Source organism: Crotalus tigris, unplaced genomic scaffold, assembly GCF_016545835.1.
Source record: "Crotalus tigris isolate CLP2741 ecotype Arizona unplaced genomic scaffold, ASM1654583v1 scf7180000020200.116860, whole genome shotgun sequence".
In the NCBI taxonomy this organism is placed as follows: Eukaryota; Metazoa; Chordata; class Lepidosauria; order Squamata; family Viperidae; genus Crotalus; species Crotalus tigris.
The window spans coordinates 57,056-83,053 of NW_024097901.1; the positions used below are offsets into that span (position 1 = coordinate 57,056).

A 25,998-nucleotide genomic window follows, 5' to 3' on the forward strand; every position below is an offset into this window, starting at 1 on the left:
TACTCCACTTGTTAATGGATTGAAACTGCTGTTGGTAATGGGAGGAGCCTGAAGACACCAGACTGTTAGTAGCATGCTTATTGCTTTGTTATTTTATGCTGAAGAGGTGCTAGTGGCTGTGCTTGGGCCTCAGAATAAATCTAATATCCCATCCGGGTCCATTTACTCCTCTCTGCTTTTGTATTTACTTGAATAATGAGCAACGCTTAACTTTGGTTTCTCAACCTATGGATTGATTCTTCCTGCTTTCAAGCGAATCCTACATAAGATTAATCACAAATTGCCCATTTCGGGCAATGTGACAACCGTAGTTAGTCTAAAAGAAAAATGGAAGCTATTGAATTTCTCCTCACAACTTCCCCAGTTGAGGAGCAGCACCTAAATTTAATCATGAGCGAGGCTCAATTCCCATCTAAGACCTCTTGATATCCTCTGAATATATTGGAGCATAACCTCCAGATTTATCAATTATGAGAATTCTGTGGTTGTCTCATACATCAGCAAACTCTAAATCAGAGTTTATTGTGAAGTCCAGAGGCAGGTAGTTCAAAAATATCTAGCCCCCATAACTGAATGGAAATTGCTTTTGGATTCTAGTCATTTTCAAAAGAAGATGGGCTAAACTAGATGCATGTCAGGTTGGCTTTAACTATATTCAGATCATGATTGTAAATTGATCAAAGAGAGAAGCAACCTGGAATTAAGGAGAAACTTCCTGACAGTGAGGACAATCAACCAGTAGAACAGCTTACCCCCAGAAATTGTGGGCGCTCCATTACTGGAGATTTTTAAAAAGAGACTAAACATTCACCTGTCTGAGATGGTATAGGTTCTCCTCCTTGAGCAGGGGGCTGGACTAGAAGACCTCCAAGGTCCCTTCCAGCTCCTACTCTATTCTATTCTATTCTATTCTATTCTATTCTATTCTATTCTATTCTATTCTGTAATACATTAGTACGTTAAGGATTCCTCATTTAAAAATAATCTCATTCATTTCCTTATGCACATCATCCCTGTATGATAGTACATCATATGATGGTACATGATCATCTCTCCTGAAATATTTTTTGTTGATCTGCTCATCTAGATGTACCAGAGTAACAATTTTTTTAAAAAAAATATAAAGACTCCAAATGAGACTGCCTGGTTTGTTTTGTTTTTTTATTATTACTTTACATTTTACTTTACACTTTATTTTACTTTACTTTTAAAAAAAGAAGTGTAAATTGAAAGCTTTAAAGTAGAACATTCAACACATACACAAACTGAGACTAGGAGCAAAGGATGTGCCATGTTCATACAAAAAGTAATTTGGACCTTGCAGTCAAAGCTTCTGAAGGTTTTGGGCTGAGTTACTTCTCTATGCTTTTCCTCCATTCACAACTCTCTTTAGCAGCCTTTGCATTAGACACAAGCTATCTTAATGCTAGTCTTAAGCACCATTAATGCTAACCTGTGCCCATAAATTCCTGCATGACATATTTAAGAAAACAGCATCTTGGCTTGTATGAACTGTGATTTAGGCCAGTAGAAGGAGTCTGAAGACTTTATGGGGGTTGTGGAAGCAGGAGGCCCAAAAGCTGTTCTTACCCTTTGCCTGTGTTAGCTCTGCAAGGTAGTCCACCCAAGAAGCACATCCAAGAGTACTAGCTTTGTCTTTATTGCAAGGTTACATTAACAGAATCTTGTAAGACTGGAAGTGTTTCTCCCCTCCTTTCTTTTTACTGTTTGGAAAACTAGGGAAGGCCCTTCTGAAATTCTTCTCAAAGCCATCCTCCACTTCTGTAGGCAGAGACATCTTTTATATGCCAGTTGTTCAATCTGTGGCTCTCCATTCTGTCTCCCAAAGTGGTTCCCACATACTATCACAGCCCCCTAGTCAGGATTATGCATAGTCCTTGTTTGGTCTAGAAGACTCTCACTGTTTCTAGGCCACATGTGATAACTGACACTGCAGAGTGAGGATTTGCTATGCTCAAGGTTAGTTTGTTAATTCTCTGAGGAAGATGTGACATGAGATGAGATCAGAGTTATGGTCAAAGTGATTAGAAGAGAGGAATTTAAATGCAATTGCTGAATCAAATCCTTCTAAAAATGGGCAATCTCTCATTGCTTCCGCCTACATCTTTTTCAGAGCATTTGCTATAAAGTTGACTGTGTGAAAAAACAGAATCGTATTTCCTACATGTCCACGAACTATTCTATCCACCTGCTAGTTCTGTTTCAAAGCCTGGAAAAATGAAAAAGCCATGATGACAATTTAAACAGAGTTGAAGGCAGTTGACCTCTGAAGAAGCAATGGCCCATTGAAGATGGCTCCATTACAAAACTGATAACCACAGCAGAACAAGGACTTGGGGGAATCAGTGCCTCAGAATTCCTCTCTGAACAAAGGGAAGACCTGGGATCACCTATAAGCACTCCACACAGAGGATCTCTTGCAAGAAGACCATAAAACAGTGGTCTCCAGCAGGTTTCTGAGCTCTGGGAGCCAAAGAAGAGTCAAATTTGCAGCACAGAGCATTCAAACGAACACTGGGTTTGCCCATTTCCTTTCTTAATCACTTCAGGAAATGTTTTTTGAATGTTAAGAACCTTCAGAACAATACGTTTCATCACATATCTTCAATCCTTTGTGAAAGAGGTTTCATGTAAATTTAAGAATTTTTTAACAATATGTTCTGAAATAAACAGCAAAAAGTTATTAGAATATTGACTGTGGAAATTTATAAACAGACTAAGAAGCCAAATGGGTTGGAAATAAGATTTTGAAATTAATTATAAGACTCTTTTCTGCGGCTTATTTAAAATCCTATCTAAAAGACATGAAGATTTTGAATCTAAGAAATTTTCCCATGAGAAAATGTTGTGGATCAGAAAAAAAACATGATAAGAAGAGATTTTGAAGATTGGATATTAGAGCCAGCCAGAGAGAACTGAAGATTATAAATTAAAGGAGAAGAGATCCACTAATACAGAATGGAGGAAAGTATTTTAATTTTGGAAAAATTCAAGGATATTTGCTAAGTTACAAGAATAATAAGGAAAAGGATGCTACATTGATCAAATGAAACTGGCTGACATCTTAATAACTAAAAGGGACACACAAATAATAAATCAGAAGAGTGACTTGAACAATTTTCTTACCTTGGACTTAGAAAAGAGATGTGTTATGAAGATGTTATAAGGAGAAAACAGAAAATGAAAAGAAACCAGTTTTGGAGATGCTACATCAAGATTTTTAAACACAAAAAACAAATATAACATGGCTTATTTGATTGAGGTTAATATAAACAGTATATGAAGTTTTAGTAACGTAGTTTTTAATGAGTTTTTCTAAACCAATACAGAGTGATGAGGCTTTAAAATTTGTCTTATGGATAAGATATGGGAAGAAGATATTTTTATTGTATTAGTAGAAAAAATGATAAACTGTGGTGTTAAAAGTAAAACAGGGTTACAAGGTTGGTTTATTTAATTAGGGTTAAAATATAGATGTTGCTATTTCTAATCCATGCTGAATTTGTGAAGGACTTTCTGAGAGGAGAAAGAAAAAAAATGATAAATAAACATGCAGGATACTATTTGAAGAAATTAAAGATTAAGTTTTTTAATATGTTGTTTTATTACATTTTTAGAGAAAATAAGTTATGTTAAAAGAAAAAGAAATATGAAACTGATTTATTTGATTAAGGCCTAAGACATATATGTTGTTATTTCTAGTAATTCTGAATGGACTTTTGCTGAATGACAAGACTTTATAATTTGTCTGTAGATAAAATAGGAGAGATCTTTTGTTGAAATGTTAGAGAAAGGGATAAGTTACTGAAATTGTACTTCTCTTCATGAAGGGGAAGTCATTTCTTTATATATTCTTTTTACACTTTCTTTTTCTTTTTTACTCCTCCCTTTTTGTATTTTTTAATTGTATTAGTTACGTTTGTTTGCATTTTTAAAACTTTAGTAAAAATTATTATAAAAAACGAGTTGAAGCTGGTTGATGCCTTTTTGAAAAGCGAAACTAAGTTTTGCCATTGAGTATAGGAGAATGGGGTTAATTTTCTTGAAAACGCTGCTATCTAGATGTGTTTTCTCTCCTGGTTAGATGGCCCCATAAGTCACTGCAGGCCTGGGCTGCTGGGACTCTAGAAACATCTCCTCCCTTCATGGACTTCTACCATTCTCTTTGTCTTCCAGGGATCGAGGATCTTGTCCTGGCAGACATCAGTTCCCCCAGTCGGACTCAGACGGGAGACAGTAGCAGCATCTCATCCTTCAGCTACCGTGAAATCATGAAGGAAGGGTCCGGGGCTGGCAGTAACAAGGTGAGGGGTCCAGAGGTAGAAATCAGAAGCCTGTCTTTCTAAGCCAGTGTTTCCCAAACTTGACAATTTTAAGGCATGTGGACTTCAACTCCCAGAATTCCACAGCCAGCGTTGCTGGCTGTGGAATTCTGGGAGTTGAAGTCCTCATGCCTTAAAATTGTCAAGTTTGGGAAACACTGTCTAAGCCACAGAAACCAGGCCTCTTGAATGGGGTAGCTTTGCTTCATGAGTCTCATTCCCATAAATAAAGAGAATTTTCTCTTTCCCAACAGAAAATAACAGCATTTCCTGAAATGGCCCTTTCTGTCTAGTTCTTTTTTTTTCTCCATGAAGGGCAAGTGATTTTTTTTTTTTCCCCTTGCTCCTGCTCTGCATCATTTTTTGTACCGGTGAAGCATGAGGTTATAATTCACCCGAGCAAATTTCACTTGACGCTGCAATACCAGAGTTTCACAGTCTTCAAGCTTTGGGGTTTTTTTTTTTTCTCTTTTTCTTTTTCTTTTTCCGGGACTCCCAAGGTCAGCCAGCTGAAGCCAGATGGCAAATACTGGCACGAGTGGGCAAACTTAGCCTAAATATTTAAGGAATAGGATGGTTTTGAGTATATGCTTGCTTCAGGAGTCGGTGATCCCTATCAGAATAACAAATTCACCTGTTTTCAAATCTGCTCTTGTGTAATCTAAATTTAATGTTTTCACAGATGTTTAGAGCAATTCACCCATGTTGTTTAATTACTGATATTCATAATTTGTGTTATCTGCCAAAACCTGGTACCAAACATCAGTAATAGTAAATCAAAACAAAACTTTACTGAAACATTATGTCGGTGCAAGGAAGTTAATGAAGCTTGCATAAAAGCAGGATGGAGGCCGAATGAAGGATTCCTAGTTCCCATCCCATGCTTGACTCATTTTTGTTAAGCTGGCTTTATCAAGAATCAGGACCTAAACATGTATAGCAAATATATAGAATTTATAATTTTTAAACATCCTGGAGGAACATGAAGATTGCAAATAGATTTGGAGGCTAGGAAATGTTGACACTTTATAATTAAAGTTATATTAATAGCTAAGAGCAATAGGTTAAATAATAAGAGCATATATTTAAACTTTTTATAAAACCCATGACATTACAAAGTGAAATCGACAAAGGAATAACTAAAACAGTGGTTCTCAACCTTTTTAATGCCGCGACCCCCAACCAGTCGTAATTCGAGGACTAAACCGGTCGTAAGTCGAGGACTACTCAACCGGTCGTAAGTCGAGGACTTTCCCTGCCCGGGAGTGCCGCACAAGGCATAGCTGGCAAGCGGCAGAGACGGAGCAGGCCGACCACCGGCTGGGCCACCAGCTGGCCCAGCCCAAGGGAGGTAGGGCACCCGCCGGAAAAGGGGAAAAAATGGCGGACAGCCTTGCTTGGCGACCCCCGTGAAATGGTTGATCGACCCCAAATGGGGTCGCGACCCATAGGTTGAGAACCACTGAACTAAAACAATAACAGGAAATAAAATATGTGGAAATATTAAAAACCTCAACAGGAATTACACATTATTAAAAGGCTTGTGAGCATAACAATATTTTTGTCTGGCAGTGCAGTTAAGATGAAGATGGCCTCACCACGGCCTTACCCATACCTAGCTGGGGAGGGCATTTCATACTTAAGGAGCTATAACTGAAAAGGCCAAGTAGCCTTCATTGCACCACAGTGTGGAAGGGCAGCCAGAACCGCCTCTCCAAGGAAGAATGTTAGGGTACAAATAGAAATAAGTGTGACAAAGTGTTCCTTTCCGATAGCTAAGCTCCAAGTATGAAGCCCTTCATAGATTAAGTAGCACCCTGAATTGGGAGCAGAAACTAAACGGAAGCCACTCCATAAAGCACAGGTATTGTATGTTCAAATTGCCCAGTTTCGCTCAGTAATTGTCTACCAGCATTTTCTTCTAACTGAAATGTCTTTAAGGGCAACCCAAAGCATTGCACCAACTAAATGAGAAGTTACCATGACATGAATTACTGTGATGGAAGTGTCTTTATCAGACTAAGCCACATCTAGGGGAAAATGCTTCAGTCCAGAAGCTCTCCAAAGCTATGATTCCTGAACCTTTAAGATGAGGGCAACTCCCTTCAGAATAGGTAGAACTTTATTCATTGGACAGACAAAGCATCTCTTGTCTTCTGGATTGAATTTTGGGTTATTGGTCCATTACCAGAAGATAGGCATTGGTTCCACTACCTCACCTTCATCCAATTTATTTCCCTGACTGGAATCAGTATGACTTTTGAATCGGCCATGAGCGTACTAGTTTTTTGGAAAAATTAGATAAATAGCTTAATGATGGTGTGCGATAACGTCTTCGCTAGGAAGGTACACTGTATGTTCTTATCTCTTTAGCTTTAGATCACAACCTTTTTCAATTGGCAGTTTCTAGGCATGATAAATTATAACTTCCATAATTCCCAGTTAACTACGCCATTTGAGAATCTGCTTTCAAATGCTTTAAATGGAAAAGGATAGTTGGCAGTAGGAGCAAGGTGTACAGTTTCATGTTCATTACTATAAAATTATTTTTACATACAGCACTAATGACTAGGATTGTATAGAGGAAACAAGAGATTAATGATTTGCCTGCTTAGTGGAAATTGGGTTGTTTTGCATATGGGCTGAACTGGGCCTGTACTAAAAAGCCCGAATGTGAGAAGTGATGCGTCTGCCTTTTACCTTTTCTATTTGTAGTCAACCACAGGAAGCCCACAGTCACAGTCGCAACCTCCACGGCCAGCCGACCTTTCAGATGAGGAGATCTCAGAACTGTTCCAGCGGCTGGCAGAGGTTCAGCAGGAGAAGTGGCTGTTGGAGGAGAAGGTATCAAATCATCTGGGTTTTAGGTTTGGATTTTGTGAGAACCTGAGCCATTCAGTATTTCCTGGATTTCCCACAGTATAGACCAGGGGTAGTCAACCTTGGCTCTTTTATGACTCGTGGACTTCAACTCCCAGAATTCCTGAGCCAGCTTAGCTGGCTCAGGAATTCTGGGAATTGAAGTCCACGAGTCATAAAAGAGCCAAGGTTGACTACCCCTGGTATAGACCATCCAGGCACAGAATGGCCTTGGCATGCCTTCCCAAGGACCCATGTAGGAGTCCACTGACTGGGGCTTTGCTTCTAATCCTGATAGCGTTGGCTGACCTTGACTTTTGGGGCTTTGGCTGGGGAACTGATTCTGATAGGATGTCAGTACAGATGCCAATTCTCAACTTTGGGGGAATCAGTCAGAGAGAGGGACAAACTCTGGGAGAAGGTCTGGATTGAAGAGAGCAAATTGGAAAAAGAGACTGGTCTGCCACATTTAAGAGACATCGCTTGAAGCTAGATGGTTCCCAAGTCTAAGAATAGCATTGGTCTTGTGGCTTGACAGTAACAAGTAATGCAATCTTTCTCTGCTAGGTGAAGCACCTTGAAGTCAGCAGTGCCTCCATGGCTGAGGACCTATGCAGGAAGAGTGCCATAATTGAGACCTATGTGATGGACAGCCGCATTGGTGAGAACTGTAGTCTTCAAGAGGGACCCAGTTTGGAAGCAACCAGAAATTTGAGGTTGAAGGAGAAAGGGGGAGTGGAGCTGAAAGCAAAGTTGATGTTGCCTGTCTAATATCAGCCTGGCTGAGCTTCTGTGAAGGCCTTTCTTGTTCCATTTTTGGATTGCATCCTATGAAGTCCCTAGAACATTGTGAATCCTTAGATCATATTCTAAAAACGATAAGATCCCAAGAAATTAAAAAGTGAACGTTAAAAGAATTAAAGTGTAAGGAAGAAGGAGTCCACTTCCAAGGGATCAAATGGAGCAAGCATTGTTTTACTCTATCTCTTGGGCACAGAACTGATGCAATATTAGGGATATAAACACATAAAAACACTGAAATTCAAAATAAAAATGCAGGATCAAGAATACCTCATTCCCTCCACTTTCTCTCCAGTTGATTAAGCAACAATCTGGCACATTTAAACTCAAAAGATTATGACTGCAAAAAATATATATCTGGAATTGAGTGTATAATAGTGGATAAATCTGGGTGGGTGGGAGGAAAAAGGACCTTGGAGAGCAACCTTAACTATGCTCTCTTCACCTTGAATACTGTCTTCCTTTGCTAGCATCCACATTTATTGAAAGAGATTTCTAAAATCAGTGCTTGAGTACTGGTGCCAGAAAAAAGCCCATGTCCAACCAATCTCCGAAAGACTTTTATTTCTGAGTAAACCAGGAGAGGTGGAAATCCTGTAGTCTCGAGAAGACAATAAATGGTTCAGATGGTTTAATTCATCGGATGTTGCTTCCACGCCAGACTTGGCCCACAAAAGAGATTTTTTGTGTTGTGTCTTAATGTGTTCTTGATGATGCCAGGTGGTGAGGGACCTTCTTTGGCAGCGGTGACAAGGGCTGCAGCATCTGCTATTAAAACATGTTAGGTCATCAAAGACCCAGACGAAGGGAGGAGAAAAGGAGCTGTTCCCGCTCAACCATCCAGCAGTATAAAGGGAGGAGCGCACTCAGATGTTAATACAGTACTTCCCTTGTTTGCTTGTATGGCCTGACCATAGCTTGATATCCAAATAGCATTTGGTGGTTCCAAGACATATATTTAGCTAAGTCCTTAACCCATTATTTCCTTTGACTTTTTTCAGAATGCTTTAAGTTTTTAAAGCATTTAATGATGGGGAAAAGAAGCTGCTTGGGAAAAAGGGAACCCATCCTGCTGATCTATATGCTCTGATTCTGTTGTTTACCACCCACAGGTTTTATTTATTTATTTTTAAATTTCTAACCTTTATAGTGCTGTGGCAAACTTGGGAGAGCAGTTAGTTCCGTAGAATTTTTGAAGCTTAGAACCTCCCTAAGAAATGACGTCCAGTAGTTATGTCTTTTGTACGGTAACTGTTCGTTCCACAAGATCATTGGAAAGTGTGTGATGAAACTCTGCAAGTTTGATCACTGGGCCAGACTGCCTGGATACCCTTCTATGAACAGGGCTAGATAAATCTGCGCAATTTCTGCTGCCCTCTCTTATCACAGACTTCTTTAAGAAATAGTCTCGTTTGGCATTCAAATATGTAGCTTAGATGGGTGTGTGGTCGATGTTACAGTGCAAGAGGGAACCTATTACCCACATACTCTGTAGAGAATGTTTAGGGCAGTGGTGGCGAACCTATGGCACGGGTGCCAGAGGCGGCACTCGGAGCCCTCTCTGTGGCACCCATGCCATTGCCCCAGCCTTGCCTCCCCCCGTGACCCCCTCCTCTCCAGCAACCTCCCTGAAGGAGACTCGCCCCTGAGTGTGGTCTATGCGGAGCAGCGCAGCCAAGGACATGGTAGCCAGGCAGCGTAGACAAGACTCTGCCCTCACACCCCATCGTGCACAGTTGATGCTGTAGGGCATGGGCAGAGGGCATGACCGCCATAGCGCTGCTGGGCTGCCTGGGTGATCTGCGGCGGGCCCTGGAGGCGGTGAGTGGCCCTGTGGGCAGGCGGGGCAGGAGATGGGGGTGGGGCAGGGGCGGGGCAGGGGCAGGGGCAGGTGGTAGAGCAGGGGCAGGGCCAGTTTTTGGGCACTCGGTCTCTAAAAGGTTCGCCATCACTGGTTTAGGGAGACTTATCTCTCAAATGGTTCTGCTGGGATGAATAAGCTGTTTTTGATAGTTGTTTAGTGTTATTGATGCAGTGACTTCTGTTAGGTCGTTGTGTTCTTGTGATGAGCATCTGTTTTTCAGGATACGGGATTTTGGTTTCTGAAGCATTTGGATTGATGTCCTTATTTTCACATGATTCTGATGAGGCCGGATGAGAAAAGTACACGTTTTGGAATGAGTATAGCATGGCTGATGTAGGTTTTGCATTCATATTAAAAACCTGATATAGGCCTAATCTCCCATTTGTGTGCACACATTTTGACTTGTAGGGAAGCAGCTCCATAGAGGGATCTACTTTTTTACAGATATTCTGCAGATTTCATTTGCTCTTCTTCCACCCCCCCTCCCTGCCCGGAGTTTTCCTTTCTGGAGTACTACAGTTTAAACAGATTTAAGGCTGATTGATGACTTTGAATGATCATCAGGAAATGGTGAGCGCTTTGATCTTCAATAGATTCTTTACTTTCAACAGTTCTCTGCTGTTGTGAGAGACTGACAAGTCCCATTTCCTAACCAAAGTAAATCCATCCTGCTGAATAGTCGTCCTTCCTTTTCTTAACCTGTCAATTCTGTGCTGTCACTCAAAACCACACAAAAGTGCTGGCAGGATCAGAAGCTGCTTTTTACTCTTTTTCTCAAATTTATTAAATTTAGTTTCAGTCCATGCCATATTCCACACACTTGGGTGGCACAATTACAAAATACTTGACCTGCATCAATGGACTGTCCAAAATGGACTGCGAACTATTGCGAACTATTCCTCTTATTAACAAAAAACAGGAATTTTACAGGTTCAGAAACTGAGGAAATCAGGTTTAGCAGCCATAATGCTTCCAGCATCAAGTTACTAGAGGAGGAGAACCTAAGCTGTTTACAAGGTGAAGGCAATGCCATTTTAGGCATATTTTTTCTTCCTATCAAGAATGAAAGAGCCAGGGGAAATGTGGGTTTGTGTGTGTGTGTGTGTGTGTGTGTGTGTGTGTGTGTGTGTGTGGAGTGCTCACTAGAAAAGTTTTTAGAGTTCCCTTGGTTTGTGGTTAGTATTGTGCTCCAAAGGAAACCATTTCCTGCCCAAGACCGATGCATGAAAATGGATGTGAAGTCAGCAGCCAACTTTTTACTTTGGGCATGAGAAAATATTGGACTCAGGAAATCATTTGAGAAACTGAGTCACAAACAAAACATGCTGTCCTGTCAGATGGCTTTCCTGGCGCTCCCCCTGCTGGGTGTGTGCGCCCTGCAGTTTTCCCCAGTCCAGTCCAACCATGGACTGAAGTGCTATTGCCTATTGCCTCTGCCAGCCCCTCCTCTATAGGTTGCACTGCCCCTAGAGCACCTGTGCCAGATGGGACCTTGCTGCTCTTCCACTGGTGGACCAGAACTGCAAAGGAGCAGAGACGTTGCGAGGGGTGGGATCATAAGGAACGAGGGATATCTTAGATAAAGTCTGCATGGTCAGGTGAATAGCCCTGCAACTACATAGTCAAGTGGTGGTGGTGGGCGGCATCCTTTGGGCATGTTTTTTATACATCCACACTGAATTGTGCTATGGGCATGAAACAGAAGTCAGCTATAAATAGCTTGTGCAGGGTCGCCTTTGCCTCAGCTTGGCAACACACAACTCAGTCAGTGAATATTTCATGAATGCTAAAAATATAAACCACCACCACCACCTCCTCCTTCTCCTCCTGCATCTTGAGCTGTTTCCTTTTTGCCGGGTCGGGCGGTTATTCGCAGCCTGATTTGTCCTCCAAATCTTTGTAATTGAATCTAGGAGTCTCACGTAGCCCCATATTGTAATCACTTGATTCCCAGGGCCCCGGAGACTTCAGCGTGTTTTTTTTTTTTTTTGTCTTGTCTTAAAATGCACCGATTCCTACTTCTGTAACACTTTCAGATCTTTGCCCAAATGTGCTGTGCCAATGTGAGGAAATAACGGATAGATTTTGTACATTGAAACCAAATGTCAGCAAGAGGAAAGGAAAACTTGTGGCTATGTCGGGCACAGTAGTCAAATGGCAGCAATCTATCTCCTTATTGCATAAGTCCATTCGATCTTCTCCTGTCAAGATCGCAATAAAACGAGTGAAAATTTGACCGAAGAGGGGGTTTGTACAAAAATGCTTTTCAGAAGTCCTGCTAGTAGGCTTCCTAAGACGCTGGCAGAGCTTTTAAGTATGATAACATATTCCAGATGAGGATGGCAAATTGTGGTTCTTTTCTTATCCTTTCATTGAATGCTCCTGAGCATGGCCCTCGGAAGGGACTACTGGGTGCCAAATTTGGCATTTTGAGAAATGTGATTTTTCTTTTCTGAAAATGAAGGCATGCTCCTAGCTATTACGGCCAGTAAGGCTGATGAGCTTCAAGGACAGAGTAGAGAAAATGTAATTTTTGTTGTTATTGTTAAAGTAGGGATTCTTGTGTATGTGCAGAGTAGAAAACCCAAACAGGAGTGTATAACTTCTGTGGGTTTCAGAGTTCAGCTTTTGCAGAATCAAGTGCTAATTTTTAAACAGTGTGTGCTTGCTCCTGTTAAATGGCAACTGTAACTTGGATTGATGATCGGTTACTGAGTGAACAAATAGAAGAGCAGAAAGTGTGATGGGCACTAAACTGAGTTTGATACGGGAGCTAGGTTCAAACCCAGGATTCATGGCCACCATCTCTTCTTTGAGGCTTCGTGTGTATGTATGGCAACGCTTACTAGCACAGCCAAGGGACAGGAAGGATTTTGGTATTGAGAGACAGCTAGATTGATGAAGGCTGAAAGGGAGAACAGGCAGAATTGATCTAGATGTCAGGGTTGCTTTAGTCCAGCATCTGTCTTGGAAATCAAGGCAGCAAACTGTATTCAACAGTCTTGGGAGGGAGGGCGCAACGTGCAGGCCTTTCCCCACTGGTCTTGGAAGAAAGGAAGCAGGAACACCAATGCTCAGTCTCTACCACTTTCTCCATTTCAGGAAAGCTGATACGAAAATGTCCTTCCAAGTAAGGTCTCACCATTTGGGAAGCTGGAAAGGTTAGATAGTTGGGGTTTAGAAAAAAAATTACCCATTTTGGATTTATGAAATCAACTCCGATCAGACTAACAAGGTCAAGAATGAAGCTAGGCAACTGAGTTAGCCTGGTATTTGGCAGGACATTAATGGAGAATGGTAGGCAAATTTGGGGTTGTGGTTTCTTCGGATGAAATAGTGATTATCAACATATCTCTGCACTGGCTGCTTGACCAAGTGGCAACCTTAGAGGCTTAATTTTACTTGGATATTGCTTGAAACTAGAGCTGTTCCCTAATATATGGGGTCTGGGTATGATCAATATGCTTTGACTTCAGCTCTGGTTTTGAGAAGCTTTATATCTTGCTGTACTCCAGGCACATTTGTTTCCTCATCCTTATCCCTGCAACCCCATCATTCAAACAATAGGCTAGCTAGGCTGTCATGGAGCCATACAGACTTCCCTTTTGTTGGAGTTATCTGTCTCTTGGCTCTCAAATGCAGTGAGATTGTAAGCAAGTGTGTTGGCTCCTCTACCTTGCACCCAATTTAATTTTGTGCCTTTTTTTTCATGCTAGTTTCTTATGGTGGGATGGAGGTTGGTCTACTGCTGTTATTTCTTTCCCGCTGCTTTGCTAATTTCATGGTTGAACACCTCCCAGCTTTCCTACATGGAAAGACCTCAGATTCATGTCAGATCCCTGATGAGTTTAGAACCAACCCAAACTCCAGGAAGGAGAGCTGTGAGTAATGGTTAGAAGCGCAGGGAGGTGGTGTTTGGAAGATAAATGTGAGTTCCAAAAGGAAGAATTGAAAGGTGGATATCACAGCTGTTGCTGTTTTATTTACTATTACAGCATTTAGTATTGAAAGTGGGGTGGATTCCACAGTATTGCTTGTTCCTTGCTTGCAAGTTCTCTGTTTTGGATGTGTTTCTAAAAGTAAACAGGCCTGAGATAAACTAAGAGTAATTTTTTGTGACCTCACTCTCCCTAACATCATCATATAATCAACTCTAATTAGCTGCGGAATTAAATGATACTACTCATTTTATTTGCTTCTTATACTTCTGATCCTCCCCTTTTGGAACGTGGAAACTTATTCACAATAACGATAAACTAAATGCAACCTTATAGAGTCCTGTCAGTCTTGCGAGGTAGTCCAAACAAGAAACACAACTAGGAGTACAAGCTCTATCTTTACTCTAAGGTTACATTAACAGAGTGTTGCAAGTCTCAAAGTACCCCCCCCCCAATTCCTCACTTTGACTGTCCTGAAAATTAGGAAGGGTTCCTTATGAGCAGCTACCCCTCCTCCTTCAGATTCAAATTTCATTTAACAGACCTTGTCTAGGACAGTGGTGGATCTTCCTCCTGCCTTGCAAGGTCAATCCCGATACCATTGCAAGTCCAGAGGAATAATTATAAAACCATTTAGTTCAGAAGCTTGCGAAAAGAATCAACCACTTGTCGGTCAACTATCTTCCTATCTTCAAAGGTCATTTAAAACAAACCTCTGCTTATGCACGTCTTAAGAAGGTCACCAAGGAAAGAGCTTTGGTGGATAACTGGGGAGTCCCCTATGGGTATTCTCTAAGATGTGATGGACATTGATTCTTGGGTTCTCCATTATCCAACACATCTAACAATCACCAAATTGGGAAAGGCTGCCCTATCCGGTGAGAGGACAAAAATTTAATATTTTATGGAAAAGGGATCCAGAGCAGAATTTTGAAGATGTAAGTGGGCTAACTAGTTCCCAAAGGATTTTTAGGTTGGTTTCTCCTATGGATGACAAACACGTTAGTCATGATCTCCTTTATTCTAAGGAGTGTTCTTCAAAAAAAACCAAAACCCACTTCTCAAGAGAAAGACTGTTGTTACAGGGAATGTTACGTAATTATTCATAGGAAGGATAATCCAATACACGACCTGTGTTTTCCCTCTTCAAATGGTGCAGCTCAGAGGCTCGGTTTCCATTACAGCCATAATTTCACTTATACATTCGTTTGTAACTTCTTTGTCACCGCCTTTTTCTCCTTGCTCTTTTCTCTTTGACAGATGTGTCTGGAGCTCATGGGCAGGTTGATCGAAGTAGCCTAAGTAGTGTCCTGCGAGACCTGGTGAAACCAGGAGATGAGAACCTGCGTGAGATGAACAAGAAGCTACAGAACATGCTGGAGGAGCAGCTCACCAAAAACATGCACTTACAGAAGGTTAGTAGGTGGAGCCTGGAGAAAAGGCTTGTGGGGTGTGTGTAAAATTGGGACTGGGCAGAGTCAGCCACTGAATGGCAAAGGGGAAGAAGGGAGGGCTTCTGCTAGCAAAAGGCATCGAGCGACAGACAGGCAACCCTGAACAGTCAGAGTATTGAAATGGAACTGGCCATTTATGCAGGGCATCTTTATTTATCTGAAAGATGTATGACTGATTCTTATGAAGGTGACGGTGATACAAACAAGAAAAGAAAACGTCAGACAGTAAAACAAGCAACATCACTAAGAGCAAAGTCCCCTGTCCAATAGAAGCAAATGGTGAATCAAGATCATGCTGTAGCCACAACAACCCAACATTTTGAGTGAATGAATAGACAGGCTTTGCTAAGGCTGAAATAAAATGCTAGGCTGCACTCTACAAGGGAGGCATTTTCTAAGTGGCTTTCCACAGCCAAGAAGGTCTTCTCTCAAGTCTCCGTATTATGTTCTCTTGACAAAGGGGAACTATTAGAGCAGTGTTTCTCAACCTTGACCATTTTAAGGCACGCGGACTTCAACTCCCAGAATTCCACAGCCAGCAATGCTGGCTGTGGAATTCTGGGAGTTGAAGTCCACGTGCCTTAAAATGGTCAAGGTTGAGAAACACTGTATTAGAGGAACATACTGCTCAAACCTTGGAAAGAATTTGGGGTAGGAACGCTAGAGCAAGGTGTATTTTCCCTCAAATTAAGCTACTTATTAAACACATGCAGCTTTTCTATGAGAAGGCAAAGTTGGACAAGTTCCTGGGCCATTCAGGGGTATGCTGGGGACTCCAAAAAGATTACGGGTGAGGGTAGGATAGAAACTAACCTTGGCTTTTATTTGATTTTAGCCATATTTAAATGTAGGTCAAATTAAAAACATTTCTTCTGACTGCTCTCCAATCATATATTTAACCCTTTTCTGATTCATTAAAATTGATAATTTGGGATAAACATTTGGAGGTCCTTGGGGACCACATCCACATCTTTCAGGCATTTTATATCATGCTGAGGCCTTGGGCTGTGCAAGATAGTGTTCTCTTGGGATTTGTCTTCCCCGAGATAGTGTTCTCTTGGGATCTGGGAAATTCAGCTTATGCAAACATTTGCTATCGCCCGTGCCGTAGGAGTTGTAAAGCGAACGGTTGAAGAATATTGGGTGGCATAATTCATGCCTTTGAACAGGCTGGCATGGAATTCTGGGAAAGCTAGTTTTCAAGACCAATGGAAGTCACCATGGTGAGGAAGAAAAGGCTGCCCCAGGAGAAAGCTAAACGGCATTGCTAAGTAACCAAAAATGCTGATTGTGGCGGGGGTGTATATGTGTGTCTGTGTTTATTTGGAACAATTACTTTGGAATAAAAGGTGTGAGCTAATCTTATTGCACTCCTGTGTCTTAAGGAAACACGCAGAGAGAGGTCGCCTTTTGTTGTGATCTGCATGGTACCATCAGGAGGAGACAACGCCCTTGATAAGCAAGGGTCATGCTATAAACAGAAGTCTCTACTGCAGTGTCAGCTTACCTAGAGGAAGGGCCAATTCTTGCCTACTCAGTTTTATAAGTAACTGTCCTTTGGCCTTTCAACTAGATTATTGCAATCCTAAACTAGATGCCTGGTGCCAACATCCATAATTGAAAAATATTCTGAAGTCGCTCTATACATAATCAATGGCATCCTTCCCTTAGAACCATGATGATTGTATTAGTATTATAATTTTGTGCGTGTCTGCCCTTGAATTAGTCTTGAAATACCCTGTGCAGTTTTCTTGGTGACATTTTCAGAAATAGTTTTTGCCTTTGCTTTTTTCCTAGGGCTGAGAGACAGAGAGTGACTTGCCCAAAGTCATCCAGGTGGCTTTGTGCTTAACGCAGGACTAGAACTCAAGGTTTCCAGGTTTCTAGCCTGTACCTTAACCATTACATCATACTGGCTTTCACTATTGCTATCACTGCAACTATTTTCTGTTCCTTCTGAGTGAAAGCAATGCTCTGCACATTCAGAAGAACACAACAGCCAAAACAAAAAATTAAAGTTGGCAACCTAAATGATGAGGAGCAACCCCTCATAAACAAAAGATAGAAGAGGCTGGGTAGAACAAAAGTTACCCAAAGGGGACCCGGCATACCAAATTCAAGGTACATCTACAAACACAAATCTAGAAATGCTGAAGGCAGCTACAGCAGCCTTCACCAAACGTAAATTCCCAAATAGATGTTGGATGATAGCTCCTGTGATTCCTGAAACAAGAGGAGTTCCGATCCAGCACTCTCTAGGAATCTATGGTTGGGAAGGCTGTGGGATGAAGACCAGCAACCAGAGAGGGAGAAGATGCTTGTTATGAGGTATAGGGCTTGTTGGACAAATCCTTAGTAGCCTATGTCGAAAAATGTGGCATTGGGGAGAGCTCTTAACGGGAGGAACAGGCTGCTGTGGTAAGTGAATAAGAACAGAGAGACTCTCTGCTAGTTGGCTTCTGAGTTTGTGTGTTCATGGTCCTGGGCGAGTGTTTTACACAGCTGCTGTGGCTGCCTGTCCATTCATCTTTTCTCAGGCTGCAGATCAAGGTGACTGATGAGGAAGAGAGGCAGCAAGAGCCCCAGCTTTGGCACCGAAGGGAAGCTAAGGGAGTAGCAAATTTCCTTCTGCCTGAACGCTGTGATTGACCTTGAATGAAGAACTCTTATCTTCATACAATCTGCATTTTCTCCAGCCTTCTCTCTGTGTCACAGATGGGTGACCACCCACAATTCAGAGAGGAGATCTTGGGTGATGCAGTTGCTTTTGGGAAGAGTAGCTTAAGGGAGACGTTTTTGGAGCTTGGAAGTATGTCAGGGGGTGGGGCAGAGAAATCTGCATTCTGGCCATAGTGGTGATGGTGCAGCAGGAATGTTACTTCCTGGCTGTTTGTCACCTACACCCACCACCGAGCTAGGCCAGGTTATTTTTTTCCACTGATACAAGTGGTCTAATGCTGGATTTTCAGATAAGTAGCTAGGAGTCTGGGTAAAAGAGCACTTTGAATATGCTTTGAACTCCCCCCCCCCCCAAAAAAAAGTGTCAAGAAAAAACCCTTAATACACGATCCACATACAGTATTTCTATAGTTTATACAACTTGCAGAGAATTTTTTTTTCAAAGGACTAGATAGCTTTGTGCAAGGTAATTCTTTTAGAATATTCCTCTCAGCTGTGGCACCTCAAAGGATACTCCACATTCAAAAGAAGTATACTTCTGAATATCAGTTTCTAGGATCAGATGGCAGGGAAAAATCAATTGCTTCTTCTCCGTGTTTTAGAGAGCTTCCTTGCTTCTACTAGCTAGAAACAGATTGCTGGGTTAGATAGACGCCTATCTGATCTAGCAAGGTGAGTCTTCTGCTTTCCTGCTTTTATCACGAAAGCACATGCTGAGGTAAGAGAACGGTTTTGCAGCATATTGGGGGGGGGTGTTTTTTTTTCCTCTTCAGCATGAACTTGATGTAAAAATCTGATCGTTCCAATGTCCTAATGGAACAAGGGGACGAAAGGATGATGTCAGCAGAAAGAAGAGGCTATTTATAGCCGTGTCTGCATGGGGAGGGATGGGGGTGGAGCAGCCTCAGAGGACAGGCTGCTTCAAGGTTGGGGCTTCAGTGGATCAGTCGGCGTGGGGCAGAAAAGGGATGCTGTCTTGGTGCTGTCAGTGAGGATCAAGAAACTAATCTGGGAGGAAGTCTTCGACCACACAGGGAAATACTGAGTAGGAGGAAAGGTTAATGGTGCATGGCAGATGAAATAGCATGGTCGGGCCCGGTGATGGCCTGTAGGGGGCATTGTGCATTTGGGAAAGAAGCTGCTGGCAAGTAGAATGGATGGTAGCAGAGGCCAGCTAGGGCAGGGGTGTAAAACTCAATTTCATTGAGGCCCGCATCAGCATTGCGGTTGCCCTCAGGGGACCGGGTGGGTGTGGCCAGGGTGGGTGCGGCCTACTGGGTGGCTGTGGATGGAGTGGGTGTGGCCAGCTCTACATCATTCGTGTCAAGGTTGCCTGTGCGGGCCTGGGTAGGAGTGGGACAGATCTGAGGGTCTCTGGCAGAAGGGGATGGGACCAGGGCATGTTCCTCTCATGCCATGCGGGGGGGGGGGCTTATGGAGCTAAGACTGAATGCGTTTCAGCATAGATGGCCACCACAAAATTGTACATTGGCTCCCGGCCGGCCTGGGCCAGGGCCAAGGCAGCGGGGGCTGTTCCCTCACTGTTTCCAGGATGGCTTCGCGGGCCACATGAAACCACTTTGCGGGCCGCATCCAGCCCCCAGGCCTTGTGTTTGACATGTCTGAGCTAGGGCATGGAGGTGGGTCTAGCTCCCCTGGTGTGCAACGCTTTGCAAGAAGGAATGTGATCTGAAGTGCATCTATTCCTGGCTTCTGAGCTAAAAGGAGAAGAAATGGGTCGTTAAAGGAAGTTGCTTTTTTGCAGTCCAAACCAAGTTGGGTCCTTTCCTTCTCTTAATAAAGTGCATTCATTGCCATTGGTTCTTTATCTCTGTGTTGGTTTGGGTTTTTTGCATTCCAGACATCCTTTGAATTCAAGCCCAATGACGATCAATGAGCAGTTTTTAGTTGGGAGAATGAATTGTGTAGAATGGGCATGTCTTGAAAGAGATGTCTGTACGTTGCTGTATCTCCTGCTTGGATATCATGCCTGTTCTTCCACAGATCTCCTTTTCTGGCTCCCTCTTATCTGATTTCCCCCTTTCTTCCAGGATTTGGAGGTCCTTTCCCAGGAGATCGTCCGTCTTAGCAAAGAGTGTGTCCCGTCCCCTGATGCTGAATCTGGCTTGGATGATGCTGTCTGAGCTCACTTCCACCTGTGATGCCGTCCTCCATGCTTGGCCCTTGGCTGCGCTGCTGGTGTGTGTGTGGGGCGGGTTGGGGAAGAGATATTGGAACTTTCTGCCTCCCCTCTCTCTAGTCAGTCCATTTTTTTCGACTGTATCGGAAGGGGCAGGCACTTAACCCAGCTACTCTTTCCCTCTTAATGGCGCACAAACAGCAGTTTCTCCCCTCATCACTGTTCTACTCAGGCCTTCCCCCAAACAGTTTGATTTCTTTTGAATCATGCACCTACTGATTATGCTGCCTGCCTCTTTGTGGACCTGCCTTTGCTGCCCCGTAGGAAGCCCTGGCAGCAGTAGTTTGTCTGCAGGTGGCACATTTTTTAAAGTTGCATGGCCAACTGCAGCTTTATTTTTGAGGTTGCCAGTTTTGAAACTGCCTCCCTCCTTCTGAGGTTGTAATTCCTGGTCCAGAGGAGTTGCCCCATAGAGGAGGAGGAGGTGTTCCTGCCATAATAAAGCTCCATAATCCGTTCTCAATGTATAGCAGTCCAGGGAGTAAAGTTCAGTTTCCTTAAAAACCTCTCTCCCTGCATTCTACTCCGCAAGCTGCATTTGTGATTCTGTAGCTCCTTCTGCATCATAGTCATACCACCTCCCTCATTTTGCATGTTTGGTCAGTTCTGAAACTCCCTGTTTCAAATATATATTTCCTCTGATTCCCTCCCTCTCCACAGCAGGATGGAGCCCAAGTGGTACAACCCAAAAGCACTTGTACTAGGTTGCAGCTGGGCCCTTTTCCCAGTAATAGAGGTGGCGCAAAGGCAACATGTTTATTTAACACATCAGTGACTTGTACGAAGCTGTAATTGTTGAGTAACTGATAATGCAAAGAATGGTTAAGGGTTGTTTTTTTGGGAGGGGGGAGTGGCTTTTACTCTGTGTGTGGATGTTGTTTTAAAATGAGTAGTTCTGAATTGGGTACTGTGTTAGTAGACATAAACTGAAGAGGTCTCTTCCCAAGGCCAAGGTCATATTCCATCTTCCCATCCTTTTTCTAAGTCCAGGGTAGGCAAAGGATAGCTCTGGGCCTAATTTCAAACCAGGCAGTTCAGAGCTCTGGCAGACATGGTGCTGCTCTTCGTTGATAACTTGCTGGATAGGAAGAAAAAGAGGTGTTTGGTGGGGAAGAGAGAGAAACGGAGCTTCCACCCATTTGGGGCTCTGACTTGATGTCAGCTTGGCCCTAGGCTTCCATTATGATCCACCAAAGACTACACCTAATGAAGACATGCTGATTTACCTCAGCGGGTAAAAGACTGCCCATCCCCTGCTCTGGGTCCTTGACCAGATTCAGCCACACAGTCTCTGCCACCTCCTGTTCATTGTAGCTCTTAGCTCTCCCTAATCCCCTGTTGCTTTGTGTGAAGAAAGAGGGCTGATGATTGGAGCTCAGAAAGTGAATCTCTGCTTGCTGGTAGAGCATTTCAGAAAAGATTGGGATCCTGCTAATTCTACTGTTTGGCCAGTCCTTTGACATACTACTCAGTGCTAATCCAGCATTTTGGAGGGTGGGAGGAGAGCTTAGGAAATAACATTTGGCCTTTTGGGGGGGGGGGTTGGCAAAAAAGACTTTCCTGTGCAGTTTCTCATCCTCAGGTGCTCCATACAAAGGAAGCTTTGATGGTACTAAGGGGGACAGCTGGTGGGGAGATGAATTCCTTCCTGTGACCACAGTAAATGACATGGATTCATTTTCTCAGCATTTATTTAAGAAGAAACTTAGTTTTTGTTAGACCTCATTGCAACAAGCAAATCAATCCAAACATTCAAAAATATTTTACTCAGACTTCACCCCTTAAGTTCTTGGGCCTTTAATTGGCCTTTAATTGGTGGGGAAACAATCTGTGATCTTCCTGCTATTGTTAACTACAGCTCCCAGCATCCCTCACTATTAGACATGCTGGCAGAGGCTGCTGAAAGTTTACTGGTGTTTGATAATGGAGAAGTTCTGAGTACTCAGCAATGTGCATGAATGAATCACACTCAGTCACTCTGCTATGAGAAAGTAGTTTATTTCATTTCAACATTTTTCAAATTCACGTTTTTTATATTTATTCAAATGCTGGGTGACAAGAGGCATAAGGTGTAAAGGAACATATAGTTGTTTCTTATCAGCAAGGTCTTGAATCTGAAACCAAGACCAGGGCTATGAATCAAGAGTCTCTGTCTGTATAGATGATTGTGCCAAAGCCCATCCTTACACTGTTAGTTTTAGAAAAACATTTTGCTTTCAATGAGTTTTCTCTTCAACTTACCAGATTACAAATGAAAGATTCAAGAAAGTAGCAATTTAGGGAGAAGGAAAGAGGTTGCACAAAGCTATATATCCTTGACTGAAGATTTTGTTTTTTTAAATTACAGCAATTATTCTCAATGCTTCCCGACTAGATAGAATCTTTGCTCAAGTTGGACTGGTAAAACAAAAAGAGCCATTTTCTGAATGAAACAAAAATATATTCTCCTACCTGCCTATTTACCCAAAACCCCAGTGCAATTTGTTCTTAAAGTACAGGCAGTCCTCTGTTAACAACTGTCCTGTTTAACAACTGTTTAAAGATACAATGGTCCTAAAAAAGAAACTTTATGACATAGTAATGACGCTTGAAAAATAACTTTATGACTGATCCTCAAGCTTATGACAGAGTGACTTACAAGTGTTGCAGTATCCCTACAGTCACATGATCACAATTTGGGTACTTTGCAACCGGTGTGCATTTATGATTGTTGCAGTACCCCATTGCCACATGATAGCCATTTTGATACATATGCAAAAAATTATATATATATATAATTTTAAACAGAATTATAAGCTAATACAAACTAAAATAGAGTGAAAGAGAAAAAAGACAAAGAAAAATTAAAAATGTAAAAAGAAAAAGTAACAGAAAAATAGAAAAGAAAGCAAGAAAATATAAAAGTGTGGCTTCCAATCTTCTTTATAGCAGTATAAGTAGAATTATAAATTGACCTCTCTCTAAAGTTAAATCATGACTGTCTTCTTTTATATCTAGTCATCAAACCACACATTATAAGTTTTTTTCTTTTTTACACACAAAGTCCATAAGAGGTTTCTATTCACCAATAAATGTAGATACTGCCTTTAATCAAACAATTCAATTTGGCCATTTCAACAAATTATGTCATTTTCATCAACCATTCCTCTGTCAGAAGTGTTGCATTTACACTTTTGTAGTACAATAATCTTGCTGCATATATAAAATGCAGCAGTGTTCCATGACTTTTTTCCAACTGCTTTTCCCTCAGTTCCAAGAAGAAAAGTTCTGATTTCAGTTGAATGCTAATCTTTGAAATCTTCTGAATCGCTATATTTGAACACAACTTTTTCTAGCTTTTTTGCGTGTCTACCAAATGTGCTTATATTCACATTTCCAACCTAAATTTGAAATACCTTTATACTTTCTGACAAAGTCAGTGGAGAAGCCAGTGGTGAAATCACAAGTCATGTGATGTCTCACTTAACCACATCGTTGACAGAGTTGCCAATCTCATTTAGCATGGTCATTAAATTAACCTGTATATTTCAGGCTCTTTTCAGCCATAAGTTTTGGTTTTCAGATGATGAAATTGAGGAGCCTGAATTTCTCTGATAAGTGTTTCCTTGTCTTTTTCCCCCACTGCTTACAACACCCCCGAGCTTCTAAATAAAACTGGGTTTTTGATCTGGGGGAACAACAATGAAATATTTATCCATGCATCAGGAACTCAGTGACATCCCAATGAGTGGGTGTTGCCAGCTGCAGTGATGATGCAAATTGTAGTCATCAGTCCTGGTTGCATGCTTTTTCCCTCTGCTAATGGCCCCCTCCCCATGTAACTATTGGGGTCTGATTAAAATACAGATACACGTATAAATAGTCTCTCCCTAACGTTCTCTGTTGTCATGCTCTTTTTTAAAAATGGAGATTCTATAGTACCAAAAAAACAACAACTTGGGTTAAGGAGGCTATGCAGGTGGAGATGAATCAATTCTCCAGGATTCTCACAATAAATTCTGTGAGACAGAAAAAAGTTGCTGCTCACTTCTAGGGGAAACAAAATACGGTATCCTTGGAGCAAAAGTGCAAATGGGTAGAATATGACACTGATAGTAACTTTGGTCTTAGAACTGTGTATTTGGTAATGGCATTGCTGGCTGCTTAGCAGAAGCATTTTTCTTTGTCCTGCTCATCATTACATATTTTCAGTTCTGAATTCACTCTTGTCTGTAATAATGGGGATTATTATTAGCAAGAAGGTTTGTAAGAATTTCAATGGCAAATTCTTCATGGAATACAAGACTTGGAATGTGGCAAATGTCAAAATGTTAAGTAACATCTTCTATAATCTTGACTCTTTCCCAAAAAGCCCAAGGAGTGAGGAAGTAGCTGATGCATGCTGGAATATATAAGCCCTGCCATCCACAAAAACGAGAAGCACCACCAGTTCTTGTTCTCTCCACTAATGAATCCAAAACTGCAATGATGTCCTACTTCATCAGACACAGTTTTCACCCAGCTCTTACTCTGCACAGTAAATGAGGAAGAAGATGGGAGAAAAGTGCAGGAATAAATGGATAAAAGGAGTCACAGGCTCTGCACAAGGGGGACTTAAAACTAGGGCAGATGCTTGGTAAACACGAGTCTTAATTTACAAAAACTGATGCCCATTTCCATATAACCACACATTTCAGCAGTCTGAGGTCTAGTGAGAAATTGTATACTGTATTTAAATCTCTTTTTTTTAACAGCACAGTGGTAAACTAAAGTTAAAATAGCAACCGCCCACACCACCTACTTGTCATAGTGAGGATTAGTAAACATGTAAACAGTATGATCCAATCTTAATATTTCAAGAGGGTTACTTTTATAGCAAATTCACACACCAATCAGGCTGAGCTCAAAGGAGCCTGCTGATTAGCACATTCTCCTGCTCTTGTCCACCATCAGTGCTTTTTATCAGGAGTCTGATATGCAGTTTAGTTTAGGGCCATGAAAACCCTCACCTGATAATTTGGCCAGAGGAGACAGTAAAAGTTGGTATTGCTATTCATCTCAATTGCTTTGTTATTTTTCTCAGCCTTCCTGCATTTTTAACAATAGCAAAGCATTTAGACTTATGTACCGTTTCATAGTACTTTACAGTCCTCTCTAAGTGGCTTACAGAGTCAGCATATTGCCCCCAACAATCCGGGTCCTCATTTTACCAACCTCAGAAGGATGGAAGACTGAGTCAACCTTGAGCCAGTCAGGATTGAACTCCTGGCAATGGGCAGAATTAGCCTGCAATACTGCATTCTAACCCTGTGCCACCAGAACAGAAAGTGAAATTGGGGGTCTTCCTTCCACAGAGAAAATAATGCTCCATTTCTATGCATTGGGTTGCTGTACAACAGGTATAACCCTAAAGAAGCAACACTCTATGTATCAAGTTACTACCAGTCAGGGATCCAAGAAGGAAAAAAAAAAAAAAAGTACTAACTAGACAGAAACTAACATGAAGCTTTTCCTAACACAGACCTGGCTTAATAGTAGCTGCATCTTTTGAAGATTCCCTTCCATATATTGTACTGGAAGGAAGGGAGATGTGCCACGTGTGAATTTCTTTGACAAAACTGACCTTTGAACTTGAGCTTTACAGAGGATTTGTAGTCCTCAGAGCTGGGTAATTACAAAATTACTGACAGAAAAGATTGCATATTTATATTTTTACTCTTCATTGTTAGCTATGTTTTACTCAGTCCAGGTTTCTGGGTTCCCACAATACAGGACAATCATAAACACGGGGCTGGATTTGTACAGTCCTCTAGAAAAAAATGATATTGGCAAGTTTGTGATTTAGTGTGTTGTGCAAACTGAACCATTTTTTTCTGCTCCC

The 25,998-nt window shown here is 41.8% G+C and overlaps 1 protein-coding gene across 4 annotated transcripts in view; it reads left to right on the forward strand.

The window, feature by feature from the left end:
- The window catches only part of LOC120318358 (GRIP1-associated protein 1-like), an 84,650-nt gene that overhangs the window by 56,734 nt on the left and 1,918 nt on the right, over positions 1 to 25,998 (forward strand). For 2 of the 4 annotated variants that reach the window (XM_039365844.1, XM_039365845.1), the window contains 5 exons: positions 4,198 to 4,325; positions 7,059 to 7,187; positions 7,770 to 7,863; positions 15,066 to 15,220; positions 19,990 to 24,011. In XM_039365844.1, coding sequence (XP_039221778.1) covers positions 4,198 to 4,325; positions 7,059 to 7,187; positions 7,770 to 7,863; positions 15,066 to 15,220; positions 19,990 to 20,082 — 599 coding nt within the window. In that variant the 3' untranslated portion in view covers positions 20,083 to 24,011. Of the gene's footprint in view, positions 1 to 4,197; positions 4,326 to 7,058; positions 7,188 to 7,769; positions 7,864 to 15,065; positions 15,221 to 19,989; positions 24,012 to 25,998 lie in introns of those variants that run through there. The other 2 variants (XR_005559471.1, XR_005559470.1) reach the window with 2 other exon arrangements.